The sequence below is a fragment of the Carcharodon carcharias genome, chromosome 5 (genome assembly GCF_017639515.1).
Source record: "Carcharodon carcharias isolate sCarCar2 chromosome 5, sCarCar2.pri, whole genome shotgun sequence".
Taxonomy (NCBI): domain Eukaryota; kingdom Metazoa; phylum Chordata; class Chondrichthyes; order Lamniformes; family Lamnidae; genus Carcharodon; species Carcharodon carcharias.
This window is the reverse complement of record NC_054471.1, coordinates 166,962,465-166,989,894: the sequence shown is the minus strand read 5'-3', so window position 1 is coordinate 166,989,894 and position 27,430 is coordinate 166,962,465. Positions and strand designations below refer to the sequence as shown.

At 44.0% G+C, this 27,430-nt stretch overlaps 1 protein-coding gene across 1 annotated transcript; it reads right to left on the bottom strand.

Moving 5' to 3' along the window:
- Nucleotides 1-22,443: 22,443 nt before the first annotated feature.
- Nucleotides 22,444-24,979, bottom strand: LOC121277635 (transcription factor SOX-11-like). Its single transcript, XM_041187213.1, has one exon. The coding sequence runs from the start codon at nt 24,791-24,793 to the stop codon at nt 23,630-23,632; it is 1,164 nt and encodes a 387-aa protein (XP_041043147.1). The 5' UTR covers nt 24,794-24,979; the 3' UTR covers nt 22,444-23,629.
- Between the last annotated feature and the right edge of the window lie 2,451 nt (nt 24,980-27,430).

The window sequence follows — 27,430 nt, the reverse complement described above, 5'->3', positions numbered from 1 at the left end:
GTGACCTTGGGGCACAAAGTAACTGAAGCCAAAACTGAAAAAAGTGACATCACACGAAAGCTGTGACCTGATTGGTTGGTAGGAAATCTGCACCAAATTTGGTAAAAAAAAACACTGCAAAGCTAATTAATAAATTAATTATCTAAGTAGAGATGGCTGGGCAGGTGATGTGCTGCAGCTGTATGATGTGGAAGCTGGCAGATCCCATTGCGAGCTGCAGTGACCACATCTGCAGCAAGTGTTGGTGCTGCAGGAACTCTGGCTCAGAATTGATGAGCTGGAGTCTGAGCTCCAGATGCTGTGGCACATCTGGGAGTGGGAGAGTTACCTGGACGCTTTGTTTCAGGAGGAGGACACACCCAGTAGATTAAGCACCTCAAGTTGGGTCAGTGATCAGGGTCAGCAGGGTGTAACTGCAAGTGAGGCAGGTAGAGGGATCCTGTGTTCAGGAATAGAGGAGCCTCAGCTCTTGACCTTGTCCAACAGGTATGAGGTACTTGCTCTCTGTGTGGATGAGGAACAGGGCTATAGAGAGGATGAGCCAGCTGACCACGGCACCGTGGCACAGGAGGCCATTCAACAGGAGGGAGTAAAAAGACAAGTAGTAGTTGTGGGGGATTCTATAATTAGGGGAATTGATAGCATCCTTTCTAAGCAGGATCGAGAGTTCTGCATGGTATGTTGCCTGCTCGGTGCCAGGGTGAGGGACATCTCTGACCGGCTTGAAAGGAAATTGGAAAGGGAGGGGGAGGATCCAGTTGTTGTGCTCCACGTCGGGACAAATAACATAGGTAAGACTAGGAAAGAGGACCTGTTTGGGGATTATCAGGAACTAGGAACTAAATTAAAGAACAGGTCCTCAAGGGTTATAATCTCCGGATTACTACTCGAGCCACATGCAAATTGGCACAGGGACGTGAGAATAAGGGAAGTAAACATGTGGCTAAAGGAGTGGTGCGCAAAAGAGGGGTTCCATTTCGTGGGGCATTGGCATCAGTATTGGAACAGGAGGGATCTGTACCGTTGGGAAGGTCTCCACCTGAACCGATCAGGGATCAATGTTCTAGCGTAAAGGGTAGATAGGGTGGTCAACAGGACTTTAAACTAAAAAGTGGGAGGGAGGTGGGGGGAAGAGAAGGATATAACTTCAAGAAGTATGACTAATGGGAAACAAAGCAGCAGGTAGCGTATAGGGGGGTGGATTCAACTTCATGGAAAATTATGAAAAAACTGAAAAGAAAGGAGAGCCAAGGAGAGGCTATTAAAGTCCCCAGAACACAAAATAGAACAGAGTGTTTGGAAAGAGCTAGGAATCTAACTTCAAGCACATCAGATAAAGGGATGACAATGAGAAAGGGGACAGGAAATACAGGACTGAAGGTGTTATATCTGAATGCACGCAGTATATGAAATAAGGTAAGTGAGCTTGTGGCGCAGACTGAAATTGGCAGGTATGATGTGGTGGGCATTACGGAGACATAGCTGCAAGGGGATCAGGACTGGCAGCTAAATATCCAAGGATATACATCCTATCGAAAAGATAGGCAGGTTGGCAGAGGGGGTGGGGTTGCTTTGTTCGTAAGAAATGAAATTAAATCGATAGCAAGAAATGACGTAGGGTCAGATGATGTAGAATCTGTGTGCGTAGAGTTAAGGAACTGCAAAGGTAAAAAAACTATAATGGGAGTTATGTACAGGCCTCCGAACAGTAGTCAGGATGTGGGGCACAGGTACACCAGGAGATAGAAAAGGCGTGTAAGAAAGGCAAGGTTACAGTGATCATGGGGGATTTCAATATGCAGGTAGAGTGGGAAAATCAGGTTGGAAGTGGATCCCAAGAAAAGAAGTTTGTGGAATGTCTACGAGATGGATTTTTGGAGCAGCTTGTGGTGGAGCCCACTAGGGAACAGGCAATTCTAGATTTAGAGATGTGTAATGAGGCAGATTTGATAAGGGAGCTTAAGGTGAAGGAACCCTTAAGAGGAAGTGACCATAATATGATAGAATTTACCCTGCAATTTGAGAGGAAAAAGCTGAAATCAGATGTAACAGTATTACAGTTGAATAAAGGCAACTACAGAGGCATGAGGGAGGAGCTGGCCAGAATTGACTGGGAGATGAGCCTAGCAGGAAAGACAGTGGAACAGCAATGGCAGGAGTGTCTGGGAGTAATTTGGGGGACACAGCAAAAATTCATCCTTAGAAAGAGGAAGCATACTAAAAGGAGGATGAGGCAACCATGGCTGACAAGGGAAGTCAGGGACAGCATAAAAGCTAAAGAGAAAGCATACAATGTGGCGAAGAGCAGTGGGAAACCAGGGGATTGGGAAGCCTACAAAGACCAACAGAAGACAACTAAAAAAGAAATAAGGAGGGAGAAGATTAAATATGAGGGTAAACTAGCCAGTAATATAAAAGAAGATTGCAAGAGATTTTTTAGATATATAAAGTGTAAGAGAGAGGCAAAAGTGGACATTGGGCCACTGGAAAATGATGCTAGAGAAGTAACAGTGGGGAAAAAAGAAATGGTGGAGGAACTGAATAGGTACTTTGCGTCAATCTTCACAGTGGAAGACACGAGTAACATCCCCAAAGTTCAAGAGAGTCGGGGGGGTGGGCAGAGGTGAGTATGGTGGCCATTACCAAGGAGAAGGTGCTAGGAAAACTGAAAGGTCTGAAGGTGGATAAATCACCTGGACCAGATGGATTACACCCCAGAGTTCTGAAGGAGATAGCTGAAGAGATAGTGGAGGCGTTAGTGGTGATCTTTCAGGAATCACTCGAGTCAGGGAGGGTCCGAGAGTACTGGAAAATCACTAATGTAACCCCCCTGTTTAAGAAGGGAGTGATGCAAAAGTTGGGAAATTACAGGCCGATTAGCCTGACCTCAGTCGTTGGTAAAATTTTAGAGTCCATTATTAAGCATGAGATTTCAGAATACTTGGAAGTGCATGGTAAAATCGGGCAAAGTCAGCATGATTTCACCATGCCTGACAAACCTGTTAGAATTCTTTGAGGAGGTAACGAGTAGGTTAGACAAAGGAGAGCCAATGGATGTTATCTATTTGGACTTCCAGAAGGCCTCTGCCAAGGTGCCGCACAGGAGGCTGCTCAGTAAGATAACAGTCCATGGTGTTAGAGGCAAGGTACTAGCATGGATAGAAGATTGTCTGTCTGGCAGGAGGCAGAGAGTGGGGATAAGGGGGTCCTTCTCAGGATGGCGGCCGGTGACGAGTAGAGTTCCGCAGGGGTCAGTGTTGGGACCACAACTTTTCACTTTATTTATTAATGATCTAGATGAAGGAACTGAGGGCATCCTGGATAAGTTTGCAGATAGTACAAAGATAGGTGGAGGGACAGGTAGTGTTGAGGAGGCGGGGAGGCTGCAGAAGGATTTGGACAGGTTGGGAGAATGAGCAAAGAAGTGGCAGATGGAATACAACGTGGGCAAGTGTTTCCATTAGTAGGACAGATTAGGACCCGAGGGCACAGCCTCAGAGTAAAGGGAAAACCTTTTTGAACAGTGATGAGGAGAAACTTCTTCAGCCAGAGAGTGGTGAATCTATGGAATTCAATGCCACAAGAGGCTGTGGAGGCCAGGTCATTGAGTGTATTTAAGACTGAGATAGATAGGTTCTTGATTGGTAAGGGGATCAAAGGTTATGGGGAGAAGGCAGGAGAATGGGGTTGAGAAACTTATCAGCCATGATTGAATGGCAGAGCAGACTCGATGGGCTGAATGGCCTAATTTTTGCTCCTATGTCTTATGGTCTTATAATCACATGAGGGAGAAAAGAATGGAAAGATTTGCTGATAGCTTTAGTTGAAGTACATTGGATGGAAGCTTGTGTGGAGCATAACCACTGGCATAGACCAGTTAGGCTGAATGGCCTGTTTCTGTGCTGTAACTTCTATATAGTTCCATTCCATGATTTGCTGGTCAGTTTGCAGTCCCTCATCTAAGGGGCATTCTTTATATCTGAGTATGAGAGTGAATATTGGCAAATTATTCCAATAGGCGTGGGCAGCAGAACCTGATCGCCTGTTTGACCATATCTACAAACAAGCATTTTTCAGCAAAGTTCACTTTAATAGTAAATCGGCTGGGGAAGCATAGCCAATTTTTGTATCTGTAGCAAAAAAGGCATTGAACATCACCACCAGCCACACACGTTCCTTCCTGCCACCAAACCCCTAGCCCTACACCTTGATGCTACATTGAGATGAGCTAACTCAGCACAGAGCACAGACCAAAGCTCTACTAGTCTGTGTGATTCAACTACTCACCAACCAGTGTTTTAAATGGGATTGACAATTTAACATCAAATTGTAGCTACCTTAATGCCATGGACTAGTAGGTTATTACTATTGACTAGCAACACCAATGACCTTAGTATTTATCATAGCTAATATACAACACCGTGTATTTATATAGCACCTTTAACATTGGAAGACATCTCAAGGCACTTCTCACAAGCATTCTTCCACAGCTGAGACCGTTCAGCAGCAGCTCCACTGATATTCTTAGAGTTGGGCCTCTGAAGCTTTTCTGCCCACTCAAGCAATGCAAAAACATTAAATTGTGCCACCAAATGCTCCAGGCCTTTTCAACTCTCAGGCACAGACTGCAAATTAATGTGCGTTTTGGGATGCAGCAGAACAATTAGCTGAGTCGGCAAGTTATAGAATCCCCTTATGAAAGGTAGCCATGGCGCAGTCACTGGTGGAGGTGCTCACAGCCCCTTGCAATGTCTTTATTGAGGTTTGGACCAGTATCCATCATGGTTCAAGCTAACAACGCAGCCTTGCAGTGCAGGTTAGGAGAATGCCTGCGCCTGAGCTGAGAGCACAGCATGCAGACCAGTGGCTGACCCTGCAGCCAATCAGTCAAATGGAGTGGGGCGGAGCGGGGTAGGGTTTCACACAGCCAATGAGCGCACTACATATTGGCCATCCAAGTGGTGGCCAGCACTCTCCGGCATGCATGAAGGGACCTTCAGACTTCACCAAGAGAGGTTCTTAGGACACATATGCTAACCCACATGTCTCTCGCTTTGATCCTGCAGGAGGAGAACATCAGGATCATGGAGCCTGGTGATTTAACGGTGTGCCTTGTGGCTTACAGGATGCAGAGAAGAAGAAGAGAGTGGCAGAGGCATCTGGATCAGCAAAGGGAGGAGCACCTCCCTCAAGATGAAGGAGCGGCAGGTCCTGCTGCGCACACAGCTGAAGATCCACAGCAAGCTGTCACTCATAGGTGCCTCACTAGACTCAAGATCTAAAGACAGAGCTTGTCATTCCTGCAGATGACTGAGAACCATTGTAGCAAAAGACTGCGCATGTCTAGGGAACTGGTCAGTCACATATGCCACCTGCTGCAGGATTTGGTGCCATGGGGACATGGAGGGCATCCACTGCCAGTGGCTGTGAAAGTGACCACAGAGCTCAATTTTTACACCAGTGGCTCCTTCAAGTGCTCCATAAGTGACCTATATGGAATCTCGCAAGCCTCCATGCACAAGTGTATCCAGGAGGTCATGGATGCCATCTTCGCAAATGCACAAAACTTTGTGCATTTCGCCCAGGATCAGGAAAGCCAGGAAGCAAGAGCGCTGGGAATTGTGCAGATCTCAGGTTTCCCACAGGTGCAGGGTAGCACTGACTACACTCACATGGCACTTTGAACTCCATGGCAAAAAGCAGTCAACTACGTCAACCGCAAGGGGCTCCACTCGCTGAATGTCCAGTTGGTGTGCGACCACCACAACTGCATCCTGCAGGCCTGCGCACGATTCCCAGGGAGCATCCACAACTCCTACATCCTCAGCAGGTCTCAGATCCCTGACATCTTCCAGGGTCCATAGAGGCTGCAGGGATGGCTCCTTGCAGACAAGGGCTATCCGCAGAGGACGTGGCTGATGATGGACATGCGGCGGCCTCAGACTGCAGCAGAACAGAGTTTTTGGGGTTAGTTATTATTGTTATATGGATTCTTCTGGGTCCCATGCTACGATCTGGACTCTGGTGGAGCAAACAATAGGCATTTTAGAATTGTGGTTCTGATGCCTTGACAGGTCTATTGGAGCACTGCTATACAGTCTGCAGAAGGTGTTGTGCATCATCGCCACTTGCTGGGCACTCCACAACCTGGTGCTGCAAAAGAGGGAGGACCTGGCTGAGGAAGAGGAGTAGCTGCATGTATCCTCCGATGAGGAGGGGATGACATTGATGAAGTCCTCAAAGGCAAGGATGCTGCCAGTGAGGCCATTGCACTGGCCAGGTGAGGCGGGCACGTTCGGGAAGCCCCCATAGCCGCAAGTTTCATGGAGGATGATGATAAGATGCAGTGAGGACAGTCCCGACATCCTCACCTTGCACCCGTGAATGTTTGACTCCTGTGTGGCTGATGGCAGCACACATACCCTCAAGTGCTCAGGCTCATATCATGGAGAGGAAGCAGAGGCCCTAATCATCGCTCGACTCCAGTAGGACGACAACGACATGCAGTGAGGACACTCCACAGATCTTCACATTGCTTCTGTGAATGTCTGATTCCTGTCTGTCTGAGGGCAGCTCTTTTGCATTATGTGATCAGGGTCATATCATGGAGATGCAGCCGTGAAATTTAAAATGCACCTAATCCATTGTCAGCCTTCAGCACCTGACCCTTTCAGCAGCACAGCATCACTGGTCACAGATGCTGAAGAGATGCAGACCAGCCTCATCTCAAAGGTGCTGAGAGCACAGAGAATGATGTAACTCTGTGACACCTACCCACTACATCCTGGCAGCAATGACAAGCCCCATCGAGGTGCAGGCATCAGTAATTTGTCCAATGAGTGTGAAGCTGAACTATCCCTTTGGTCTGAATGTTACACACTGCACAAGGAAAGGCTCTGGACTGAGACACCTGCCTTTATCTTGCACAGGTGCCAAGGTTTCACAAGGTTTGACACAAACACTGTTCATCAGCACAATTTTTGAGAGTTTATTTACAATAGTGAACATCATGTACAAATGATTGACACCCATTTCCAGGCTGTGCAACCTCATCTTCTTAGCCTTCTTAACCCTGCCGCTATGTCTTGGTGCTCCCTGGACATCCACAGCGGAGGTGGAGGCAGCCTGCTGACTGCTACGCTCTGTTGTCTGTGATGACCTTAGTGGGTGTCCTCTGGAGGGCTGAGACCTGGAGGGCCCCGGCCTGCTTTCGGTATCCTGCTGTGTGGCAGTTTGCACCTTCCTCAGCCTGTGGAGCTGGAGCTGATGAGTTCACAAGAAGAGGGGATTCGGATGGCTTGGACACACCCGGAGTCACCTGCATGGATGTCTCCGTGGTGTGCACCTGCTGATCCTCCTCCCAATGGGTGCCTGAGGGCCCCTGGCTGACTCCTTGAGGACAAGGGGAAGCTGGAGTGAGATCGAGAGGCCCCATACCACTCTCATGTTGACATTGCTGGAGACCAAGTATGGCGTCAGCGATGGAGTTCGGTCCTGCACTGCTGCATGGGCTGATGTCCTGGACCAAGGTCTCCATGGCAACCGTCATCCTACCGGTGTTGACCTCGGTGCATTGGCATGGCAGCACTATCACTTCAGAATGAAGGTGGATGGAATCCTCCATTGTCCCTTGCAATCTGAGGAGTGCAGCAAACATCCCTTCCAGATGTTCCCAAGCTTGCCTTTGCAGCCCCAGAAACTGAGGCATGACCGAGTCCAGAGGCATCTCCCTGGGAAGCCCCTGCCGCCACCTACTGTGGATCAGACAGCGCAATGTGTTCACCAGACTGCGACCCCAAGGCTACTCTAAAGCTTGGTCCCACCGAGGTGTGTGCCTCTGCTATGGTGGAGGGTTTGGGTGAGCGCTGTGATGAGTCTTCAATGAGGTTGTCATCAGATTCTTCTTCTGAGGTGTCTTTGGGGCTTGAGTCGAGGACCTGGGTGGTGGACCCCCTCAGCTGCTTCCCAGATGTGCTGAAAAAGCAAGAAGAGATAATTAGTGTATGGCAGGGGACTGCGGAACAGGACACATCAAGCACAGCATGATTGTCTGATGGATGTTGCACTGCTGGACCCTCACTTGGTTGAGCGCTGCCAATCTCCTGTCAGCACAGGAACGGTCCCGATCATCGTGGGCCAGCTGGATGATTGTATTCTCAAAGTCTGTGAGGAGCTTCATGTCAGGCGTTCCTCCACCAGTCTGCGACCTCTCCCTGTTGTCATGTGCCAGCTTATTCTGCATGAGTACAGATGAAGAGAGTGTAAGCACGACTCCTGTCAGGACAGATGAGAAGCATGCCTGGCATGTGTGGGTGGTGAGTAGTGCCATGGATGAGATGAGGACAATGAAGGCGTGTGTGAGAGAGTGAATGGTGATTCCCCTTGGACTGGCAGTGAGTCAGATCCCTGTGGATGTGTGATGGGTTTGAGTGTGTGAGTTGAGAGTGATGAGAAGAGTGACTTAGCCTGGTAAAATGGAAGACAGCATTCATCCTCTTGCGCCACATGGGTGGCTATTCTCTTTAGCACAGCGTGGGCACTGACCATCACTCCCACTGCCTCCCATGCTGGAATGCTGGATTGGTGACCTTGCTTGCTAGTCTTTGCCTAGAGCGGGTGCAAGGGACTTCACCTCAAGCCTCCACTGCATCTAGTAGGTGCCTGAGGGAGGCATCACTAAATTTGGGGGCAGCATGTTTCCTCCCTTCAGCAGCCATGACTTTGCAACAGCTTCCAATCCCTTAGAGAGTGCTAGCTCTGTGCAGGGGCACCCTTTAAATATGGTGCCTGGGTTACTGAAGGCCTGAGGTGATGGTAGGGCATGGGAATCAGAGGCCATCCCACCAGTGATCTGGCATGCTTCCCAGGATTGACGAGACATGCTGGGAATGGGATGATACGGCGCAAAATCCTGCCATTGCGGCCTGCAGGTAAAATGACTTTTTCCCACCCGCTACCACATTTAGTGCAGATCTGGGGCAATTCCGTCCTAATCACTTATTTCCCCTCAGCAATTCTTAACTTTCAATAAAGCCCAAGTTCTTACAAGGCTTGACCACTGCTTCAATTTGGGGAGTCTCATTTGGTACCTCTCATATCCTCAGACAAGATACAGGAAAACATTCACTGCTTCTTACTTCTTGCCTCTATCATCTCTTTCTCTCCCATTGTTGAATTTTTCTATTTTGTCAATGCCGCACTGAGTCCTATATTCAGAAGTTCTTAATTGGGCTGTAAAGTGCTGAGGTTGCAAAACGTACTGTATAATTATAATGACTTCCTTTCTTTACTATGGTTATTGCTCCATCTTTTCCACTTCCTGAATATCATATTGAATGTCATGCAAGTTTTTTCCTTGTCTCTGTAATCAAAACTCTCAACATTTTCTTTTATTTGCTCTTTTTTCCAAGACTTTAAAACATGTACTCATATATCCCTCCATCTTCATGTTCTTCTACCACTTACACACATTTAAAATCTACAGTTGACATTACTCCAAAACTCTTTCCCATTCTGCCACTTCTTCAATATCTGTAGCAGGTTGCCACTAATTCCAAAAGATTCTATCTTGTGGAGAAGCCTCTTGAGAGTCAAAAGTTTTCTTAAAGTCCAGTTTGACCAAATCTACTAACTTAAATAACATCTTCAAAAAATTTGATTAAGTTATTAAGATATGACCTTTTCCAGAGCCAAATTGAGTGCCCCTAATGACACTAAATAGTCAAACAGGGCTCTTCTTATGCTACCTTAACTATTACTGAAGTCAACTATTGAGTCTATTGTTATCCAGTTCTGTTTTACTACCCTTTTTTAAAATTCACACTATATCAGCATTCTTCCAGTCTGATGGGACAGTCCTTGACTCTACAAAATATTAATAATACAGGCAAGGGGCTCACATAGTACCTGGGTCATTTCTTTAAAGCCCTTGGAAGTATCACTCTGCTAGCAGCCCAATTCATTTTAAGTTTGCTTATACTGTAACTTCTATTTTAAAATTAGTAATTTTTCTGTTAACAGCACAACTCATTGCTCTTACTTGAACATCATCTGCAAGCATGATGAAAATTTAATCTATGACTTATCCTAACGGTCCCTTTCTAATCCATCCTTGAGAATTGTTCAATGGCCCTATACAGTTCTTGATAGTCATCTGGCTCCTAACATATTTTTAAAACCTTTTCCCATACTACCATAGTGGTTCATTATCCTCTTTTTAATTAGCTGATCTAATAGCAGTTATTGCTTCCTTTATTGTGCTTGGTACTTGTCTTTCTTTTCCTGGGGGTTATCTACTTTTAATTGATGAAAACATTTATGATTAAGTCTTATTTGTCTTTGTACCAGGCCAGTCAGCCACCTTGGCTTATTTTTGCCCCTGCACACAACACTACTCAACCAACACACCGGCTTATTTTGACTTCAACTCTCCTGAATTCCGAGAATTATAATTCGTTCTTAAAAGCATGTCATTTATAGACAGTGTCTGTCTTGGCAAGAGTATGAGGAATAGGTCCCTGAGTCTCCCAGTCCAGTACCTTACACTCATACAGCATTTAGTATTGCGTAGAGGAAAACATGTCTTTAATTCTATTACTATGCCAACTGACTTGAAAATACACTATTTAATCCATCCAACCCATATGCCTTCCGTGTGCTTGGTCCAAAAACATCTAACAGATTTGCAGTGATACAGCTGACAGCCGTGGGTGATCCATGTCATAAGAGCTGTCGATCAAAGAACAATATAAAGATAGCTGTAAAATTAAAATATGAGTTCCCATTAATTTGTAAATTAAATTGCTGAGACTAACAGGCACTGATGTTCTGATTTATGATTTATCCATCAGTGAAAGACAGCCCTGTCTAAACCATCAGGCTTATAAAATTCAAACAGAACAAACCAGAGAGTAAGACATATTAACACACACTGAAACGGAATTGCCTCAGTGGGCTGTGTTACTGAGGCCCATGGGCCAGATGTGACCTTATTTTGGACATCCCAACCATCAACTAAACAGTGTTTTTCCAAGTCAACTGAAGCAATAATGGAAGTAATTTTCTTTCATGCAGTACTGAGTTTAGGGTATTGGGCTGGAGGATGAAGTAATCTATTTACTCATCTCTGTAATTGCCTACACACCTACCCTGATGATTTACCCAAAGTGCCAACCAATTTTTCTTAAGTATGGAGATGGCTGAATGAGTATTCTTCTTTCATTAAAAGAAAGAAAGACTGGCACTTATATTGTTAACCACTGGACATTCCAAGTGCTTGACAGCCAATAAGGTACTTTTGTAGTCATTGTTGTAATGTGGAAAACGCTGCAGCCATTTTATGCACATCAAACTCCCGCAGTTAGCAACCTGATAATAACCAGATATTGCTTCCTGTGATGTTGATACAGGGATGAATGTTGACCAGGACACCAGGGATAACTCCCCTGCCTTTCTGGCACATCCAACATTGCAGCATTCCCTCAATACTGCACCAAAGTGTCAGGCTTTGCTTTTTGTGCTGAAGGGCTGAATTTTTCCCAGAATTGCACTAAGTGCAGTGGCGGCGGGTAAAATGGAGTCCTGCCCGCCGAAAATGGCTGGTTTTCACGCCATATCTTCCCGAGCATGCCACCTTCCCTTATTATATATTCACTCCTGCGAAATACACCGTTTCCATGGCAGGCAAGCTCTTATTTGGCTACTCACCCCAATGTTGCATCACACCGGCTGCAATCTCAAAAGGCAGCTGCAGCAAAGCGTTCATCACCAGCAGCTCATGACCGCTGCCTGGGAGACATGGCCAGCAAAGGGAAAAAAGACTGCAGCTTCCCCGCTTCAACAACGGGTCCCTTGAGCGACTGCTGTATGCCGTGGAGGACCACCGGGATGTGCTCTAACCCCCTCTGGTGGCAGGATGGGCAGCAATGTCACCAATCCGCCTTGGGAGGCGGTGGCAGTGGTGGTCAACATCAAGGACAGCCACCAAATGCCACAAAAGGATGAATGATCTCCTTTGTTCTGCCAGGGTAAGTCACTCTTTTCATCACTCCCAACTCACACTCACAAACCCATCACTGGTCCAAATCAGGATGCTGAGATTGCAAGAGATTGTGAGCACCTCCAGCAGTGACTGCTACATGGCCAGTATTGGAGAGGAGTTTGTACAACGTGTGCAGTCCAACTGCTCTGCCATCCAATAAAGTGGTGGAGGACTTGAAGTCTGTGCCGAGTGGGTTGGGGGATGTGGGTGCGAGGGTGGTAAGGTATGGAGTGCTTGGTGGCCTTTTGTTGCCTCCATGTTGCTTGTATGGACGGGCAGGCTAGGAACCTGACCCCAATCATATCACTATGGCTGTGCCTGATCTGTCTCAGTTGCAGAGGCCTGGTCAGTTTTTACACGCGTCTCTAATGAGTGACCACTTCTCTCGCTTACCCTGCCCCCCACCCACCTCAATTGCCTGTGCGCAGGATGCAGCGCCAGGGCAGCACTTGACCGCTCCCCCCCACCCCCCCCAGCAGTCGCCTCTGGGGCCAGGCATCAGTTCCCCCGCCACCCCTGAGCCCTGTAAACAACAGGGGAGCTGTGGAGAAAGCTGCTGCCCACTCATCTCAGTTCCCCCAAAGTGAAGGCCGCCAAGTGCACGTCACCTGTGTGCTGTTGTGAAACACGTCGGCACGACATGGACAGACGATATGGTGGGGCTCCAACAGCTTGATGGGATTGGTCCTTTAATTATACGCTAATGTATTACAATTGGCTCCCCGCCGACAAATGTGGCCTGCCGGTGGAAGGCTGAGCAGAATATCGGGACCTGCCTTCACGCCATCGTGAAGTGGGTCCCGCCATATTTTCCGCGCATGCCACCTGTCAATGTCCACCACCAGCAGGCTCGGAAAATTCTGCCCCACGCCCTGGAAATGGACTTGACTCATTACTTTCTGAATCAGGTGTGAGAGTGCTCCTGATTGAACCGCAGCAACATACTCATTAGTTCTTAGATGAAAGCACGGAATATGGCTCCTCATGGTACCTTACCAAGAAACAATATAAAGGAAACAATATAAGTTGATGAAATGGAGACAATTTTAAGAATTCATGAAAATATTCTTTTTGAATTTAAATGACTCATTATTTGGTCTGCAGCCTGTGTCCATGATTAGCACAGTCACATTGAAACAATTGATATCGTATTAGTGCCAGTATCACACATTAAAACCAATTCTTTCCCACCATTTACTGTTGTTCTTATTCCCACCCTCCAATCTTTTAGTTTCTCTTCACCGGTAAGGACTGTGTGCACATTTCTACTGTCAACTCAACCTGTATATGGTACATATTAACATGAAGGTGCATACGTGCAAGATGTGACACAAAATTTTTCTGAAGATTTATTTGTGATGTCATTTGGCAACAAAGCAGTGTTGGGGAGATACCAGTCCTGTGACAATAGGAGATCTGAAATAAGGTTCTTGCTGTATAATTTTTATGAGGGTGCCTTCACACTAGAAAACAGGGCAGTAGGAAAACAATATTTTTTAATAGCCTGTTGGTCACCCAAGGCTGACCTGATTCAATTTTCATGTGGTATCTGGTGTTCCAGCCTGAAACAGGCAGGAACCTTATTATAATACTTAAGTGAAAGTTCCTACACCCTTTGAAGGACCCCAGCATTATGTTAGTTATTTTGCAGGGCGTTGTCTTTTCCACCCATGCTGAGCATTAACCAGCAGAGCCAGCAGCCATTAAAAGGGATGTTGCAGGATGTTCAGGAGATGCTTGGAAAGAAAGCCTGTAGCATTGATTTTATGGTCCAGTGATTTTAGGGTAGACCATGAACACTAATTTCCAGGTGCCATCTCATTCCCACCGCCACTCCAGGATTTCCCCTCACTGCCATTTAAATGATGACTTCTGGCAATGTCTGTTCTTTTAGCGATTTGGGCTTAGGAGGGGGAAAATCAGCCGGAGTTTCCAAGTTTTGACTAATGTAGTTGAAGAATAGCTACTCGAGGTTGCCTGTGGGATCGTAATGTGGAATAGAAACTCCAGGCTACTTAGGGTACTAATAAGCTGATCTCTTCCACAGTAGTCAAGGAGCCAATTGGGTGCGGTCTGTCCTTCTAGCTATTTCATTTTAATAGATCGGGGTTCCCTTAACAGACAAATATACAATCTATATGCAGAAGTTACAACACATAACCAGGCCATCAGTCCCAACCAGTCAACTGCCTGCCAAGGCAGGAAAGCATAATTTTGATTGGCAGACCTGAGGTAGAACAGAGCTAAAGAGGCCAGAAAGAACCCTTGGTTCAATCCCTGATTTGTGCTCAGTTAACTGAGTCCAGCAGAGTGGCAGTAAGGAAACTACAGTGCACTTTGGTGGCAGAGAAAAAAAATCATCCACAAAGTCTTGTTCCTGATTGTTCATTGTTCTTGCTGCTGGAAAGTGTGTGAACTTGGGTGTGGGTCTCAGCTAGGATTCACCTACAACTGAATAGCCTGTTCCGTTTACTGGCTAGACACAGGAATGAACAATGAATTCTTGAGCAAAGTATCTAATGGCTCGACCTCTAGACAGAACAGGCTGAATTTTACTCTTCATGGCAGTGCTGTAATAGAGAAACCAATCCTCCAATTCCATCACACTTTCAACCATCGTACTGGAACAAGAGTAATTATTTATGGGTGGAAGGATTTCCACAGCTCAGAAGGAACCACCAAGGTACACCATGGAAACTCTGATGGTGCTGGGATATACCATAGTAATGCCACAGTAGGAGACTTTTGATGGATCTTAAAGTGAGACTATGGTTTATACAGGCATATAAAAAGGACAAGATTGGAGAATGAAGAGGCATCTGTGGTACCCTGATCCTCTTTTGCTGTGATTTGACAACATTGTTGCTATTGCTGAGAACTGAATGCTGCTGTTCCGAGGCCAGATGAAAATGGAATGAGGTTGGGCTCTGCCACCTGTCCTTGTGCCCCCAGTATTTACAATCAAGGTCAGGCAGGTAGACAACAATAGGTATCCATTCCTCATTTTCCTACCAATATCTGCCACTATCTCACCTAATTTGGACAGAAGAGTGGAGAAGAATTCATCCCTGGTAATAAACATCTTTTGTGACACACTTCCTCTTCTGCTTTCTCCTTACTCTGTCACTTTAAACTTATTATAATTAGCAAATCTTTTCCACATTTCCCTTTTCCCTCACAATCTTGGAAAATGTAACATTTTGAGTAATTTTAGCCCAAACATTGTGGCATGTGGTAACTATAGGGTTCTATCAGATCTTAGAAAATACTCAGTTTAGTCAAAGACTCTTCTCTCTGAGGCATGGTGTATACATTAGATTAGGTTTGTGTGCTTTAATTCTAATAGTATGACTAATATTTCTAATCATCTTATAGATTATAGATGCACACATTAACAATAGTCAAGTGGTTCATTTCCAGTACCTAAGCTGTTAAAATTGCATTATTACACACTACATTCCATTGGATGGTTTAACTATCAGCAGTAAATAGCCCATGTGCAAATGCAGAAAATAACTTTCCTATGCTTCGGTGGCAGATATGCATAGTCAAGAGATATTATAAGCTGACAGATAGGCTGGTTCAGCTTCTGTAACTTCACAAAATATAATCTCATGAGTGATTCTGAAAGCAAATCAACAAAATAAGTATTATGGTAGTTCATTGTTAATAAGCTTATAAAATGCACTTGGGTTTGCTATATTAATGTGAACTGTGAACAGAGGTTGCTTCAATGTTTTGATGTATGTTACAGCGGAGGCTTATTTTATTGCAAAGTAGATTGCAGTGATATTGTCATCACATTTGAATATTTGGCAGGTGACTATATTATAAATGTGCTGCCTTTGATATTGGCTTCAAGTACATAAAGTGTATCAATCACTGTATTGCTACATACCTAAGATACATAAATGCAGATGGAAGCACTACCACTATAAATGGCCACAGATGGCAAGCTGAACTAGTAGCTTTGTCAAAAGCTTTGAGAACTATTGACACATATGGAAAAAATTATAAAGGAATTATTAAAGTGCCAGCTCTTTGACAAACTGCAGTGTGAAGCATGCGAATGGACTTAAATGACGAGGTAATTTCAAAAACTGCCTGCAATGGCTTTTTATACCATGTTGGTGTATGTGGTTACCTTCATTAAAGTGACAGATAACACTGCTGCAAGAATCACTTACACCATAGGTTTTCAAACTGGGATCCAAGGACACCAGGAGGGGGTTCACAAGGTCATCCACTAGTTTTCTGTCTGATGCAGACAATGACACACACTGTGAACAATGACTTGAGAATTCTGCTTTTCATCATTTTTTGTTTTTTATCAGTTGACTTACTAGCTCATTATTTCTGTTTAAAAAAAGATTCTCAGCAGTTTTCTTCGGAGCAGCAGACATTACCTTTTGGAAGTTTAGATGGAAGGAAGCCTTACATGTATCAGTATTTGTAATAGATCCTTCACACAAAAGAATTGAAAATCATTAGGGTACAATCATATTCAGATGGAGCTAAGTTCATGCCTAGATTGAGAATCCAAAGAGTTTCGTAGTCCCTTGAACTAAAATTGCCTATTTGAATCTCTTCTTGTTGCAGTCCCTTCTCCAAATTTTCTCAACATGGTGATGTGTGTTAGGATAACAATCTACACCCACCTTCATCCAGGTTGACACTTTTCTTTTGGTAGTCCAGTGAGTGGCAGTGACTGTTTGGCTGCAGAAACCATCCCAACTGAGTTTAAGTCTGCTGTGCATTTTCCAGGAAAAGTCACTGGACAGTGAGAATTGGTGGAAGCCCTTGATGATTTTTTCTCATCCCTACCAGAGGGTTGTTCTACACCATTGCCTAGCTGAGATTAGTTACTCCACACAGATTGGTGATTAACCCAGAATTTTCTGAACCATACAGTTCAGAACCACATCTCAAGCACATCCCTGTACAGTTTTAAGTTTTAACTCACAATAATATTGGTTTTCAAAAATATGAGCCTATACTTCTCCACTGCTGATTCACTATAACCTGTTTTACACTATCACAAAATCTACAGGATTGTTTCAATACATTCTAAACAACTAACAGATGCATTTTTCACATGGTAAAACATCCCAAGGTACTTTAAAAGAGTGTAATCAGGCAGAAATTGATACCAAGCCAAACAAGGAGGTATTACAATGGGTGACTAAAAGCTTGGCCAAATCAGAAGTTTCAGAAATAGGTTGAGAGAGAGCAGCTTAGGGAGGGAGATCCAACCTTTAATTTAATTGAAGAGAAAATTTAAAGGCTAATGAGTAATATCCAAGCCAACAATGCACTTCAAAATCTACAATGGTGATTGCCTTCTTAACAAAAGTATTATATTAGAAATGAAAGGATATGAAATGTTCATTTGTTTGTCTTATATAAGGCATCATGCCATTGAATTAATACTGACAATAAAATCTGAGGTATACACAGAAAATACAGAACTATTGAACACCTATGTTTTTAATAAGAGGCCCATTAGTTGTCAGAATTTAAATGGAATGTTAATCACCAAACTTATGGTTTAACTTTAAATATGACCTTTAACTATAAAATAGTAATGCTAGATATTGCTGACTTCCCTAATATATGACTTAAATGACTATTCCAGGTTGCTCCCAATGCACCTGGTGCCTTTCTATATCATGTAATTTGAATGCAAGCTTCAGAATTAAGAAAACCAAATTATCTAAGTACTAAGTGGCACTAAGATTGTACGTCTCATTCTGAAGCTGCAAGCCGGTATACAAAATAGAAACTGGATCCAGTTCTGTTTTCATGAACTGGGTCTATGCCAGTGTTTATGCTCCACATGAGCCTCCTTCCACCTTTTGCCATCTAACCCCAACAACATATCCTTCTATTTCTTTTTCCTTCAAGTACTTATCCAGCTTATCCTTAAATGCATCTATTATTCACCTTCTCCATTTGAAAATATGCTTTCCATTATAACCACTCTCACAGTGCATGAATCAGCATCTTCAAACAGAAGGAGAAAAAGTGCAAAGTAAACCTTTGTATCAGGCAATAAGCACAAATGGTGTAAAAAATTAAAATATCATACTGACATAGCCTGGACAATTACTTGTGGTACAAAATTACACATTCTCACAACCCTGAATAAAGACAATACTTATTGGATTTATGAGTATCTTCTATTTATGGCCCCTAGTTTGGGTATCCCAAAAATATAAATATCTTCATTACACCTGCCCTATCAAGCCTCTTCATATTGTTTAAGACTTCTATCAGGTCAGCATTCAGTCTTCTTTCTTAGTCTCAGCCTGTTTGGATTATGATTCAGAGATGCACGAGTAAACGTGCAACTTCATTGTGTTGCATCAGTGATACTGAAAGCCATTTAGAATTGATGCTTGAGATCAGATTAAATGACATGATGCTCAAAATGATGCATTTAGGAAGATATATTTACAATTTCAAAACAAAATGCACCAAATTTGGATAACTAAATTTATCATTATTTTAAGGATATTGTAGGAGAATTGTAAAATATATTATTCTTCTACAATCCTTCAAATGAGAGCTGCAGGAAATATTGTGTTACACTTCATTTGCTCTGCTATGGTTTCTGCCAGGTTAGCATTCTCAAAATGGCTACACCAAAGTCTGTTTGAAGATACTGAAGTAACTACATTGGATTCCAGTGTAAAAGAATTGGTTTAAAACTAACCTCCAGTGCACCAATGCTATATTTGTAGCTTATTATCTAATCCTAACCCTACCTCAAAGTATGGTAAACATTAGAGAAAAAGTAATTGCAAATAATTCCTCACCAGGCCTGTTTGACGATAGCAGTTTTGGAGGTGCTGCCATTTGGATCTGTCTATAGTAACATCTTACATTTATTAACTTTTAATGTAGAAAAATTTATCAAAGTACTCAAAGAGGTACAATCAGAAAATCAAAGGACACTGATCAAAAGGAGATACTAGGAAGGTAATCAAAATCTTATTCAAATATGGGTTTTAAGAAGGATCTTAAAGGATGAGTGTCAGGTGGAGATGAGAGGTTTACAGAGCGAATTTCAGTCCTGGATATGATAGTTAGAGGAGTATTAATATCATAGTGACAAAAACTGAATTTCTGGAAACCTATTCAAAATAATGGGTTAAGTGATCTCTGCATTTTGAATGCTGCAAACACAGAATCTTAACGGCACAGAAGGAGGCCATTTGGCCCATCTTGTCTGCAACAGCTCTCCAAATGAGCATTATGACCTAGTGCCATTGCCCTGCCTTTTCCCCTTACCCTTGTAATGTTTATACTTGAAACGTTCCTTTGGCTCATTCAGCAGCCGTTGGTTCCTAAAACCAAGCTGGATATCACGTCGACCATCTTCAAAATCTTTGCTCATCACATTAAAGCAGGCTATATTAATTGATTTGCATTGCAGTAACCAGAAATATTGTTTTTTTCTTGATGGTTCTGCTTTTGCTCATCAAGATTAGGAATCAGACCTGGGAGATAGAATAAATTTCTGCTTTTAGCATCAATCACAGCACAAGTCAAATTCAAAGGAAAGCATCCTTTCCTCTCCTGCAACCACATGCCTTACTGAAACAAAATCCCAGAAAAGACACAAAGACTTTAGTGAAATCTTTTAGGATTAAGAAGGTAATGTAAAATCTGGATGTAATTACAATAAGGAACTTTATAGATGCATATAAAAACTAGCTCTCTCGAAAGTTATGCATGCTAGAGGACACTGTTGTGCTAATGGATGCAAGGAGTACTGGAATCAGCATCAAGCATAGTTATGTCAAAACAGGTGAACAGAAGAATTGGGGAATAATTATGCCAGTGTCAGTAATTGGAAAAAGTATTGGAAGGCAAAAAGTAACTTACTGAAGGCATATTTAATATGGGTTATATTGTACATAACATCAAGGGAAGGGTCACAGACCCCTCTCCTGCACTATTCCTTATACACCCACCTCAGAGGAATACCTCTGCAACAGCATTGTGAATTTTCTTTATTTCCCTACATTGGTGATATTTGTGTCCTTAAATTGGGCTGCCAATTTAATACCAACTTGTGTTGAATTCTAAATAATTTTATGCTGTGGAATGCACCAGGGACTAAGTTGAAATTTTCCAATTTCATGATAATCAGTGTCCTAGCAGATAAGAGACTTCCATCAGATGAAATTGGATTTGAACAGAGAGGCGAAGAAACAAAGTTTGCAAACTGGATGGGAAACTGATTATCTGACTGAGCAGCTCACTGCTTTTACATCAAAAAAGCTATTCCACAAGTGCCCAGTACAAGTGGTATTCAAATAACATTAACAGGAGGACTAATCTTTAGTCTTAAGCAAATATTGTGAACCTTCCTCTTGAGGGCAAATTTTGCCATTTTTGTCTGTGAGGGAAATACATTTCACTTCAGTTTGACCAAGTGACCACAGTATTAGTGGAGAAAAGCAGAAACTGATTGCCCTACCATTGCCTTGCTCCCCTTACACTTTTACTTATACGAATTTTTAAAGACAGAACTTAAAATCCTTTTATAGTATTGATCAGAAGTATTGTAGTTGGTATATTTCTCAATGTTGCATCAAAACTGATGTAAATGTGGAGTGTTTGGGACGACTTGACAAATTGAAGTCGAAATATGCATATGAGGAAAATAAAACTAAAACAGTCATCCAAATATTTGTTTTTTTGGAAAAAATCAGGTAGACAGTAACAACTCCAGAAGAATAAGTCACAACTTTCATGCTGAGTGCTTTCCAAACAAAATCATTTCTGCTTGTGTCTCCAAAGTCACCTTACAAAAAGCAGGGTGCCCAAACTACTGCCCATGGGTCAAATAGAGCCATGAAACCCAAACAGCTTGATTTACTTTCTTATAATTCTTAAATCACTAGTTAGTCCTCTCTGCATTTTATGGGACTGCAGATTGGCAAATGGCTGTTTCCAGTGTTGTTGCCTCGTGGGCAGATAATTTTAAATCAGAATATGGATTGTATCCGTAATTTCAGACGTCTGAAAAATTCATGTAATAGTTGACTTGAACATTGTACATGGCCCAAATGATTCCGAGCTATGCACCCAACAACCCATGATGACAAAACATTTGGGACATTCCTGGTATTAGATTTTTCCAGTCTTTTCTTATAAACCCCAATCCCGTAGAAAATTTCCTTCATATCTCCGAGATATATACGATCATCGTTTTTTAAAAAAAATCACTCTTTTCCATCCCTCCACAAATCACCCCTCAAACAGATTGGGCAGCACTGTCCCCAGCATTGTTGCCTCAGTTTATCCAGAGTTGCGTCAAATCCATTATCCCACCAGGTATCTGGCTGGGCTGCCAATCCACGTCATTGAACCAGTAGGGTGTAATTGACTAACCATCTTTGGCATGGGAAATGAAGAAACAGCAACTTGCAGGGAAGCAGTTTTGGGTGGCAGGGAATTTGATAGGTGTCAGAGGGAGTGGGGTATGCCAGTATAAACTTGCAGGATTCTGGCAGACTCACGGTTAAAAGGAGTTTCTAAACTGCAACCACCACCACCTTCAATTGGTTGGTGCTGCTACAGTATTATGTGGTTTATTATAATTATCGGTTGACGAAACACGTTATTTGCCTCTTTTTAAAAAATAGATTAGATAATTTGAATCGATTGCTGTACAAATTTAAGAAGTGCATAGGTATACACCTAAGCCAAATTCGCGTTTATTTTTTTTAAAACCTTTTTGATAACCAAAATCAAAATCCTGGACTAATGGAGACTTTATAGTAAACGTTGAATTAATCTCGGCTCTTAGAAATGATCCTCCGCGCAATGCCTGAGGCAGTTCTTTACAGAGTTTAGCCCGCGCTACATAGCCCGACTGCACCTATTTGAATACAGATCAAAAGGTGACGCTGTGATCGTGCAAGTAACTTGCTGAAGTAGCATCGGGGAGCTTTCTGCCAATCTTGTCTCAGAAGTTGGACCTTTGGGAGTCATGCTGTCGGAAAACCTACTCCACTAAGGGACACGATCGCACTTTCACGTTACAATGGTGACTCCAATTGGGCGGGGATTTGAATTTAAAGTGACAATGTCCATTTTGTTTGCCCAATAGTGTTCACAGATGACGATGTTTCTCAGTAATAAAGTAAATAAGAAAACTTAGCGATGCCAGGTTTATTGCCATCTTTTCCAGGTTTGCACAAGCAGAACTTCCCTCCCTGCCTCAGGGTGAGATTAGTAAGCGGATCGGCGTTAATATCCCGTATAAATGCATGGCAATACTTCTGTTACTATCAGTTCCAGCTGACTTCTTTATTTAACCCCCTCCCACCCCTCCCTCTCCCCCCCCCCACCCCCCGATACAGACTCTTAGTATCAAGACAGGCAATGATTACAGTGCACACGTCTGTTTTAGTTCATAAGTTTGCTACAAAATAATGTGCAGATGATCTGTATTTCATATTGCACAAAAATGAATTAAGATTTCACATGTGCCATGTTAAAAATGCTCCAGTTTCACACCTGTCATCGGGATTTAACCCACATATCACAGCGTATGATTACACATAAAATTCCTACAGTATATAATACAGTACATATAGTCTCACTAAGAACGACTCGAGTTCTATCTCACGTCTTTTCAATAAATTTTCTTACCTACAAATATTCAACAAATCTAAATCTACAACTGTACAAAAAGACTGAGCACTTGTAGATTTAAAATCACAAGGCAATTGATGCAACGATTTTTGTTTTTCCAAAAAAAATGTTTTTGAATCCTTTAAGCAGGACGTACCAACGTTCGCATGCTGGAACAGGAGAAAAAGAAAATAAAATAAAAACAGGAAGTGCCAGAAATTCTCACTGGACAATCACAGCAAGAAGGTTCCCTTTTAGCTGTAGAAAAATACAAGTGAAAATATTTAGTATTTTTTCTTCGTTTTTAAAAAGTCTTGAGGTCTGCATGTATCAAAAAAAATCTATACTCTGAGGTCTATGCTGCCTGTTATTCGGTGGTACAAGGAGGTATTGAGAGGGAACAAAAAAAAATGACAGAGCAAAAACAGTCTTATTGGCATATACATCACACGATTAAAACAGTACAACGGATCAAGTTAACTTCAGGGTCTTGGTGTAAGACAAACTGTTCATATACAAGCCTGGGTTTCTCATTGTTTTTTTTGCCGTTTAAACTCCCTGCAGATGTATAGAAGTGTCCACAGCTCTCGCTCTCTGAGTAGTGAGTGGTCCCACTCGGAACATCCAAGAAACTGGTTTTTAACAGTTGCGCCGCCAAAGGATTCTATAGAAAGTCCGGCCACGATTTCCAATCAAAATAATAGTTTTTTTTTTAAAAAAAATCTGCATCTTTTCGGAGGGGAGGGGACATACACATACGGGAAGGGGGAAAATCCCACTCGAAGAGCAGAACGGACCTGGAGATTCGACTTGCAATGGTGAAAATTTATGTTTTGAATAAAACATCGACAGTCCGTCATAAAACCAACAAAAAAAAGTTCCTTTCAAAAAAAATTTAGAAACGGAATTGTTTTTTTTTAAAAAGAAAGAAGAAAATCAGTACGTGAAGACCAGGTCGGAAAAGTTTGCCTCCAGCCAGTCCCCCGCGATCATCTCACTGAGCTCTGGAGTGCAGTAGTCTGGGAATTCAAAATGAGAGCCTGAGCTGCCCTCGCTGTACGAGTCCAAGTCCTTGTCCACCAGGGACAGACTGACATTCCCTGAACCGAACGGATCCGAGCCGCTGCTGCCGGCGCCGCCCGCCGACGCCGAGAAGTTCATGCTGAAGTCGTAGAGCAAATCGTCCGCCTCTTCGCTGGAGGTGGAGGCCGAGCGGCTGGAGCTGGGCGAGCTGGCCCTCAGGTGGATACACCTCCTGCCGCCGCCCAGCTTGGCTGCCCCGCCGCCCTCCCGCTCCTCGTACAGGCTGGCCCCTTCCACCGAGTCGGCGGCCGAGCTGAGAGTTGGGCTGGCCGGCACGGCCGCCACGCTGCCCCGCCTGGGGCTCTGACCGTCCCCCTGCTGTAAGCGGCCCTCCAGGGCCTCCTCGCTGTTGCCCCGGCCGAACACACTCTTGACAGTCTTGTTGCCCCTCAGGTTGCCGAAGACGAAGTCCTCGGACAGCTCGCTGCCCTGAGAGGAGGAGGAGGAGGAGCCGGAGCCGGAGCCGCACGATTTGGGAGGTTTGAGTTTGCCGCCACTGCTGCCACATTTCTTGCCCGAGTGTTTGGAGCTCTTGCTGTGACTTTTCTCCGGTGTCAGGCTGGAGGAGGAGGAAGGGGGCGGCGGCGGCGGCTGATGCTGCTGCTGCTGCTGCTGTTTGCCCGACTCGGTTTTGGGTTTCTTTCGGGGTCGGTACTTGTAGTCTGGGTAGTCGGCCATATGTTTGAGCCGCAGCCGCTCCGCCTCCCGGATGAACGGGATCTTCTCGCTGTCCCGCAGCATTTTCCAGCGCTTGCCCAGCCTCTTGGAGATCTCGGCGTTGTGCATGTCCGGCGACTGCTCCATGATCTTCCTCCTCTCGATCTTCGACCACACCATGAACGCGTTCATGGGCCGCTTGATGTGACCACTCGCCGTCTTGCACCAGTCCGGGTCCCGCTCGTCCGCCCCCTCGCAAGCCGGCGAGGGGCTGCAAGCAAGAAATTCATTCTCCTCGCTGTCCGTGGCATCCCGGGACAAACTGCTCTCCGTCTCAATCCCCGCAGTTTGCTGAACCATCTTCTTCCTCACTCCTGGCTCTGGCTTTCTCTCCCTCTCTCTTTCTCAGCAGTGATCCACAAGCAGCGAGTATCCTTTCAGGCGCTCCCCTCCTTTGCCCCGGTAACTTTGTATCACATCCACACGGCTCTCCCCCACGCCTTTTGCCAAAGTTGTTGCAGCTTCTCAACTAGTTATTATGTTTTCATACTGGGTACGTCACCTTCAAAAGATCCAATAGTCTTGCAGACCCTCCCCTGAAAGGAGGAGAGGAAGCGGGGGAAGAGAGAGAGAGAGACGAGATGGTAACAAATCACTGCCTTTAACCCTTCACACTCCCACCCGCTGTGTTCCAGCTCTGCGCTCTTGCCAGGACTGAACATCGAGAATTATCCTCAGAGTCTGCTGACTCTCCCCCCATCCAGTCAACGAACACGGCGTGAACACAGCTTCACATCTGCTCACTGTTGCACTCCTTTCCTCCTCCCCGGGCACGAGTGAGCTCAAGTTGGGTCGAGCAGCGCTCCTCCAGCAAAGGTCTCAGTGCCCAGAACTAACTGGAGGTGGCGCCTCGACACTGCTCACTCAAACGTGCCACTATTATATACACCCCCGCCCCCCCCGTTTCGGCTCAATTTGAACTGAAAACCACTAGCAAGCACACAGGATCTACCATTTGGTTCAGGTAACGAACACTGTCGAGTTTTATATTTGAATAAAAACAAAAACCAGAGATTTTTAATAGATGTAGAGTGAAAAAGCAGCCTAAGTAATGTCCACCACATGCTGCTGAAGGAGATTAGGGATTTAATGATACAGTTCAGTACCATCGATCGGCTTTCACCGTAACTTCAGGCTGGAGTTGGCGTCCGCAGTTAAATACATATATCTTCAACATAAGTGCAAGAGAGAAGACCTGCACCCGTCATTAACGTTGTTTCCCATGTCGCCGATTAAACATTTCGCAGCAGCTCAAACAGGACGGCATAGTTGTGTTCAAGACAGTGACGCCCCGCCCCCCACCACCACACACAAACACTGCTTTTACTTACTGAGTTCATCTCAGTTCAACCTAACATTGACCTCATTTGCAAAAAAAAAGCTTTCATATTTCCACCACAAATAGATCAGTTTCTGTCAAAGTAACAATTTTAAAAATTGGCTTCCAAATTTGTGTGTAAAGAGTAATGAAAGGACGGTATTACGAGGCGTGGCCTGCTGTAGGCAAAGCACACAAACGTGTACACTTTTGATCCCCTGGAGCTTGCACTGCAAGAGCCGATTTGCTGCCCCAAGGGCTGTGAGGAATCACTGCTGTTCTGTTTCCTGATCTTCTCACATCTGGTACCTGATTTGGGGCAGCATTCGTTGACTCGCTATTGCTAAGTTATCTTCTACCATGTTGAATTCATTTTTAAAATATTGAAGTATTTAACGCAAACTCTCTGCCTATTTCAATTGGACCGATAGAGGTTACCCCAGTGTCACCAGACAAAAAAAATCACCATAATGGCTGTCTTAAGGAGCCACTCATGCAATAGTGCAACATGAGGTCTAATTAATTTGGGAAAAGCTTAAAATACAAGTGTTGTCAAAATTAGTTACGCAATAAATATCTTGTGGTGCCGACCTGCTGCAGATAGCCTCGAACATACTAGCACTGCAAGGAGTCCTACCGATCCAAAATTCCCACCTCCAACACTGAGTCTGCTCTAAGAGTGGCTCAGCTGCAGCCAGTAAAAGATGCAGCCGGACTGTCAGTGAAAATATCTTCAAGCAAGTGGAATGACCTCTATGAGCAGGACAGGGAATAGTGGGCCTTGAAGAACAGGACTGGGAATAGCAGGCCTCTGTCAACCTGAAGGGGAATAATCGGCCTCTGAACAGGACTGGGAATATCTGGCCTCTATGAACAGGACTGGGAATAATGAGCCTCTGAATAGGACTGGGAATAATGGGCTCTGAACAGGACCGGGAATATCTGGCCTCTATAAACAGGAATGGGAATAGTGTGCCTCTATGAACAGGAGACTGAGGCCCCAGTACAGATGTCAAGCAGGGAACAAACCTTTTATCTGCACTTTCAGTCTCTAAACCAATTACCAACTCATGTCAGTGTTACTTCCAATTCCATGCACTTATTTTTGCTAATAATCTTTTGTCCAAAACCTTATTAAATGCCTTCTGGAAATCCATATAGATAACATCCATAGAAACTTCATAGACACTCCCTATCCATTGTGCTAGTGACCTCTTTAAAAAATTAAATGAGATTAGTCAGACATGACTTACCCTTCACAAGTCCATGCTGACTCTCTTTGATCACCTCATACTTGTCCAAGTGCTCAGTCACTTTGTCTGTGATGATAGATTCCAGTAACTTCCCTACAATTGTTGAAAGGATAGGTTTGAAGTTACCTGATTTCTCTCTCCCCTCTTAAACAGTAGAGTGAAATTTGTAATTTTCTAATCCAAAGGCACAATTCTGGAATTTAGAAAGCTTTAGAAAATTATAACTAACATATCTGCAAATCCCTTACCTACTTCTTTTAACACCTTGAGTTGGAAAACATCAGGTTCAGGAGATTTGTCTAGATGAAATGTTGTGGTATATTTTTAAAATATGTGTGCAGCTGGAATCTTATCGATTAACAACAC

Excerpts from the sequence above, each read along its gene's own strand:
- LOC121277635 (XM_041187213.1), bottom strand. The coding sequence starts at position 24,793 with ATGGTTCAGCAAACTGCGGGGATTGAGACGGAGAGCAGTTTGTCCCGG.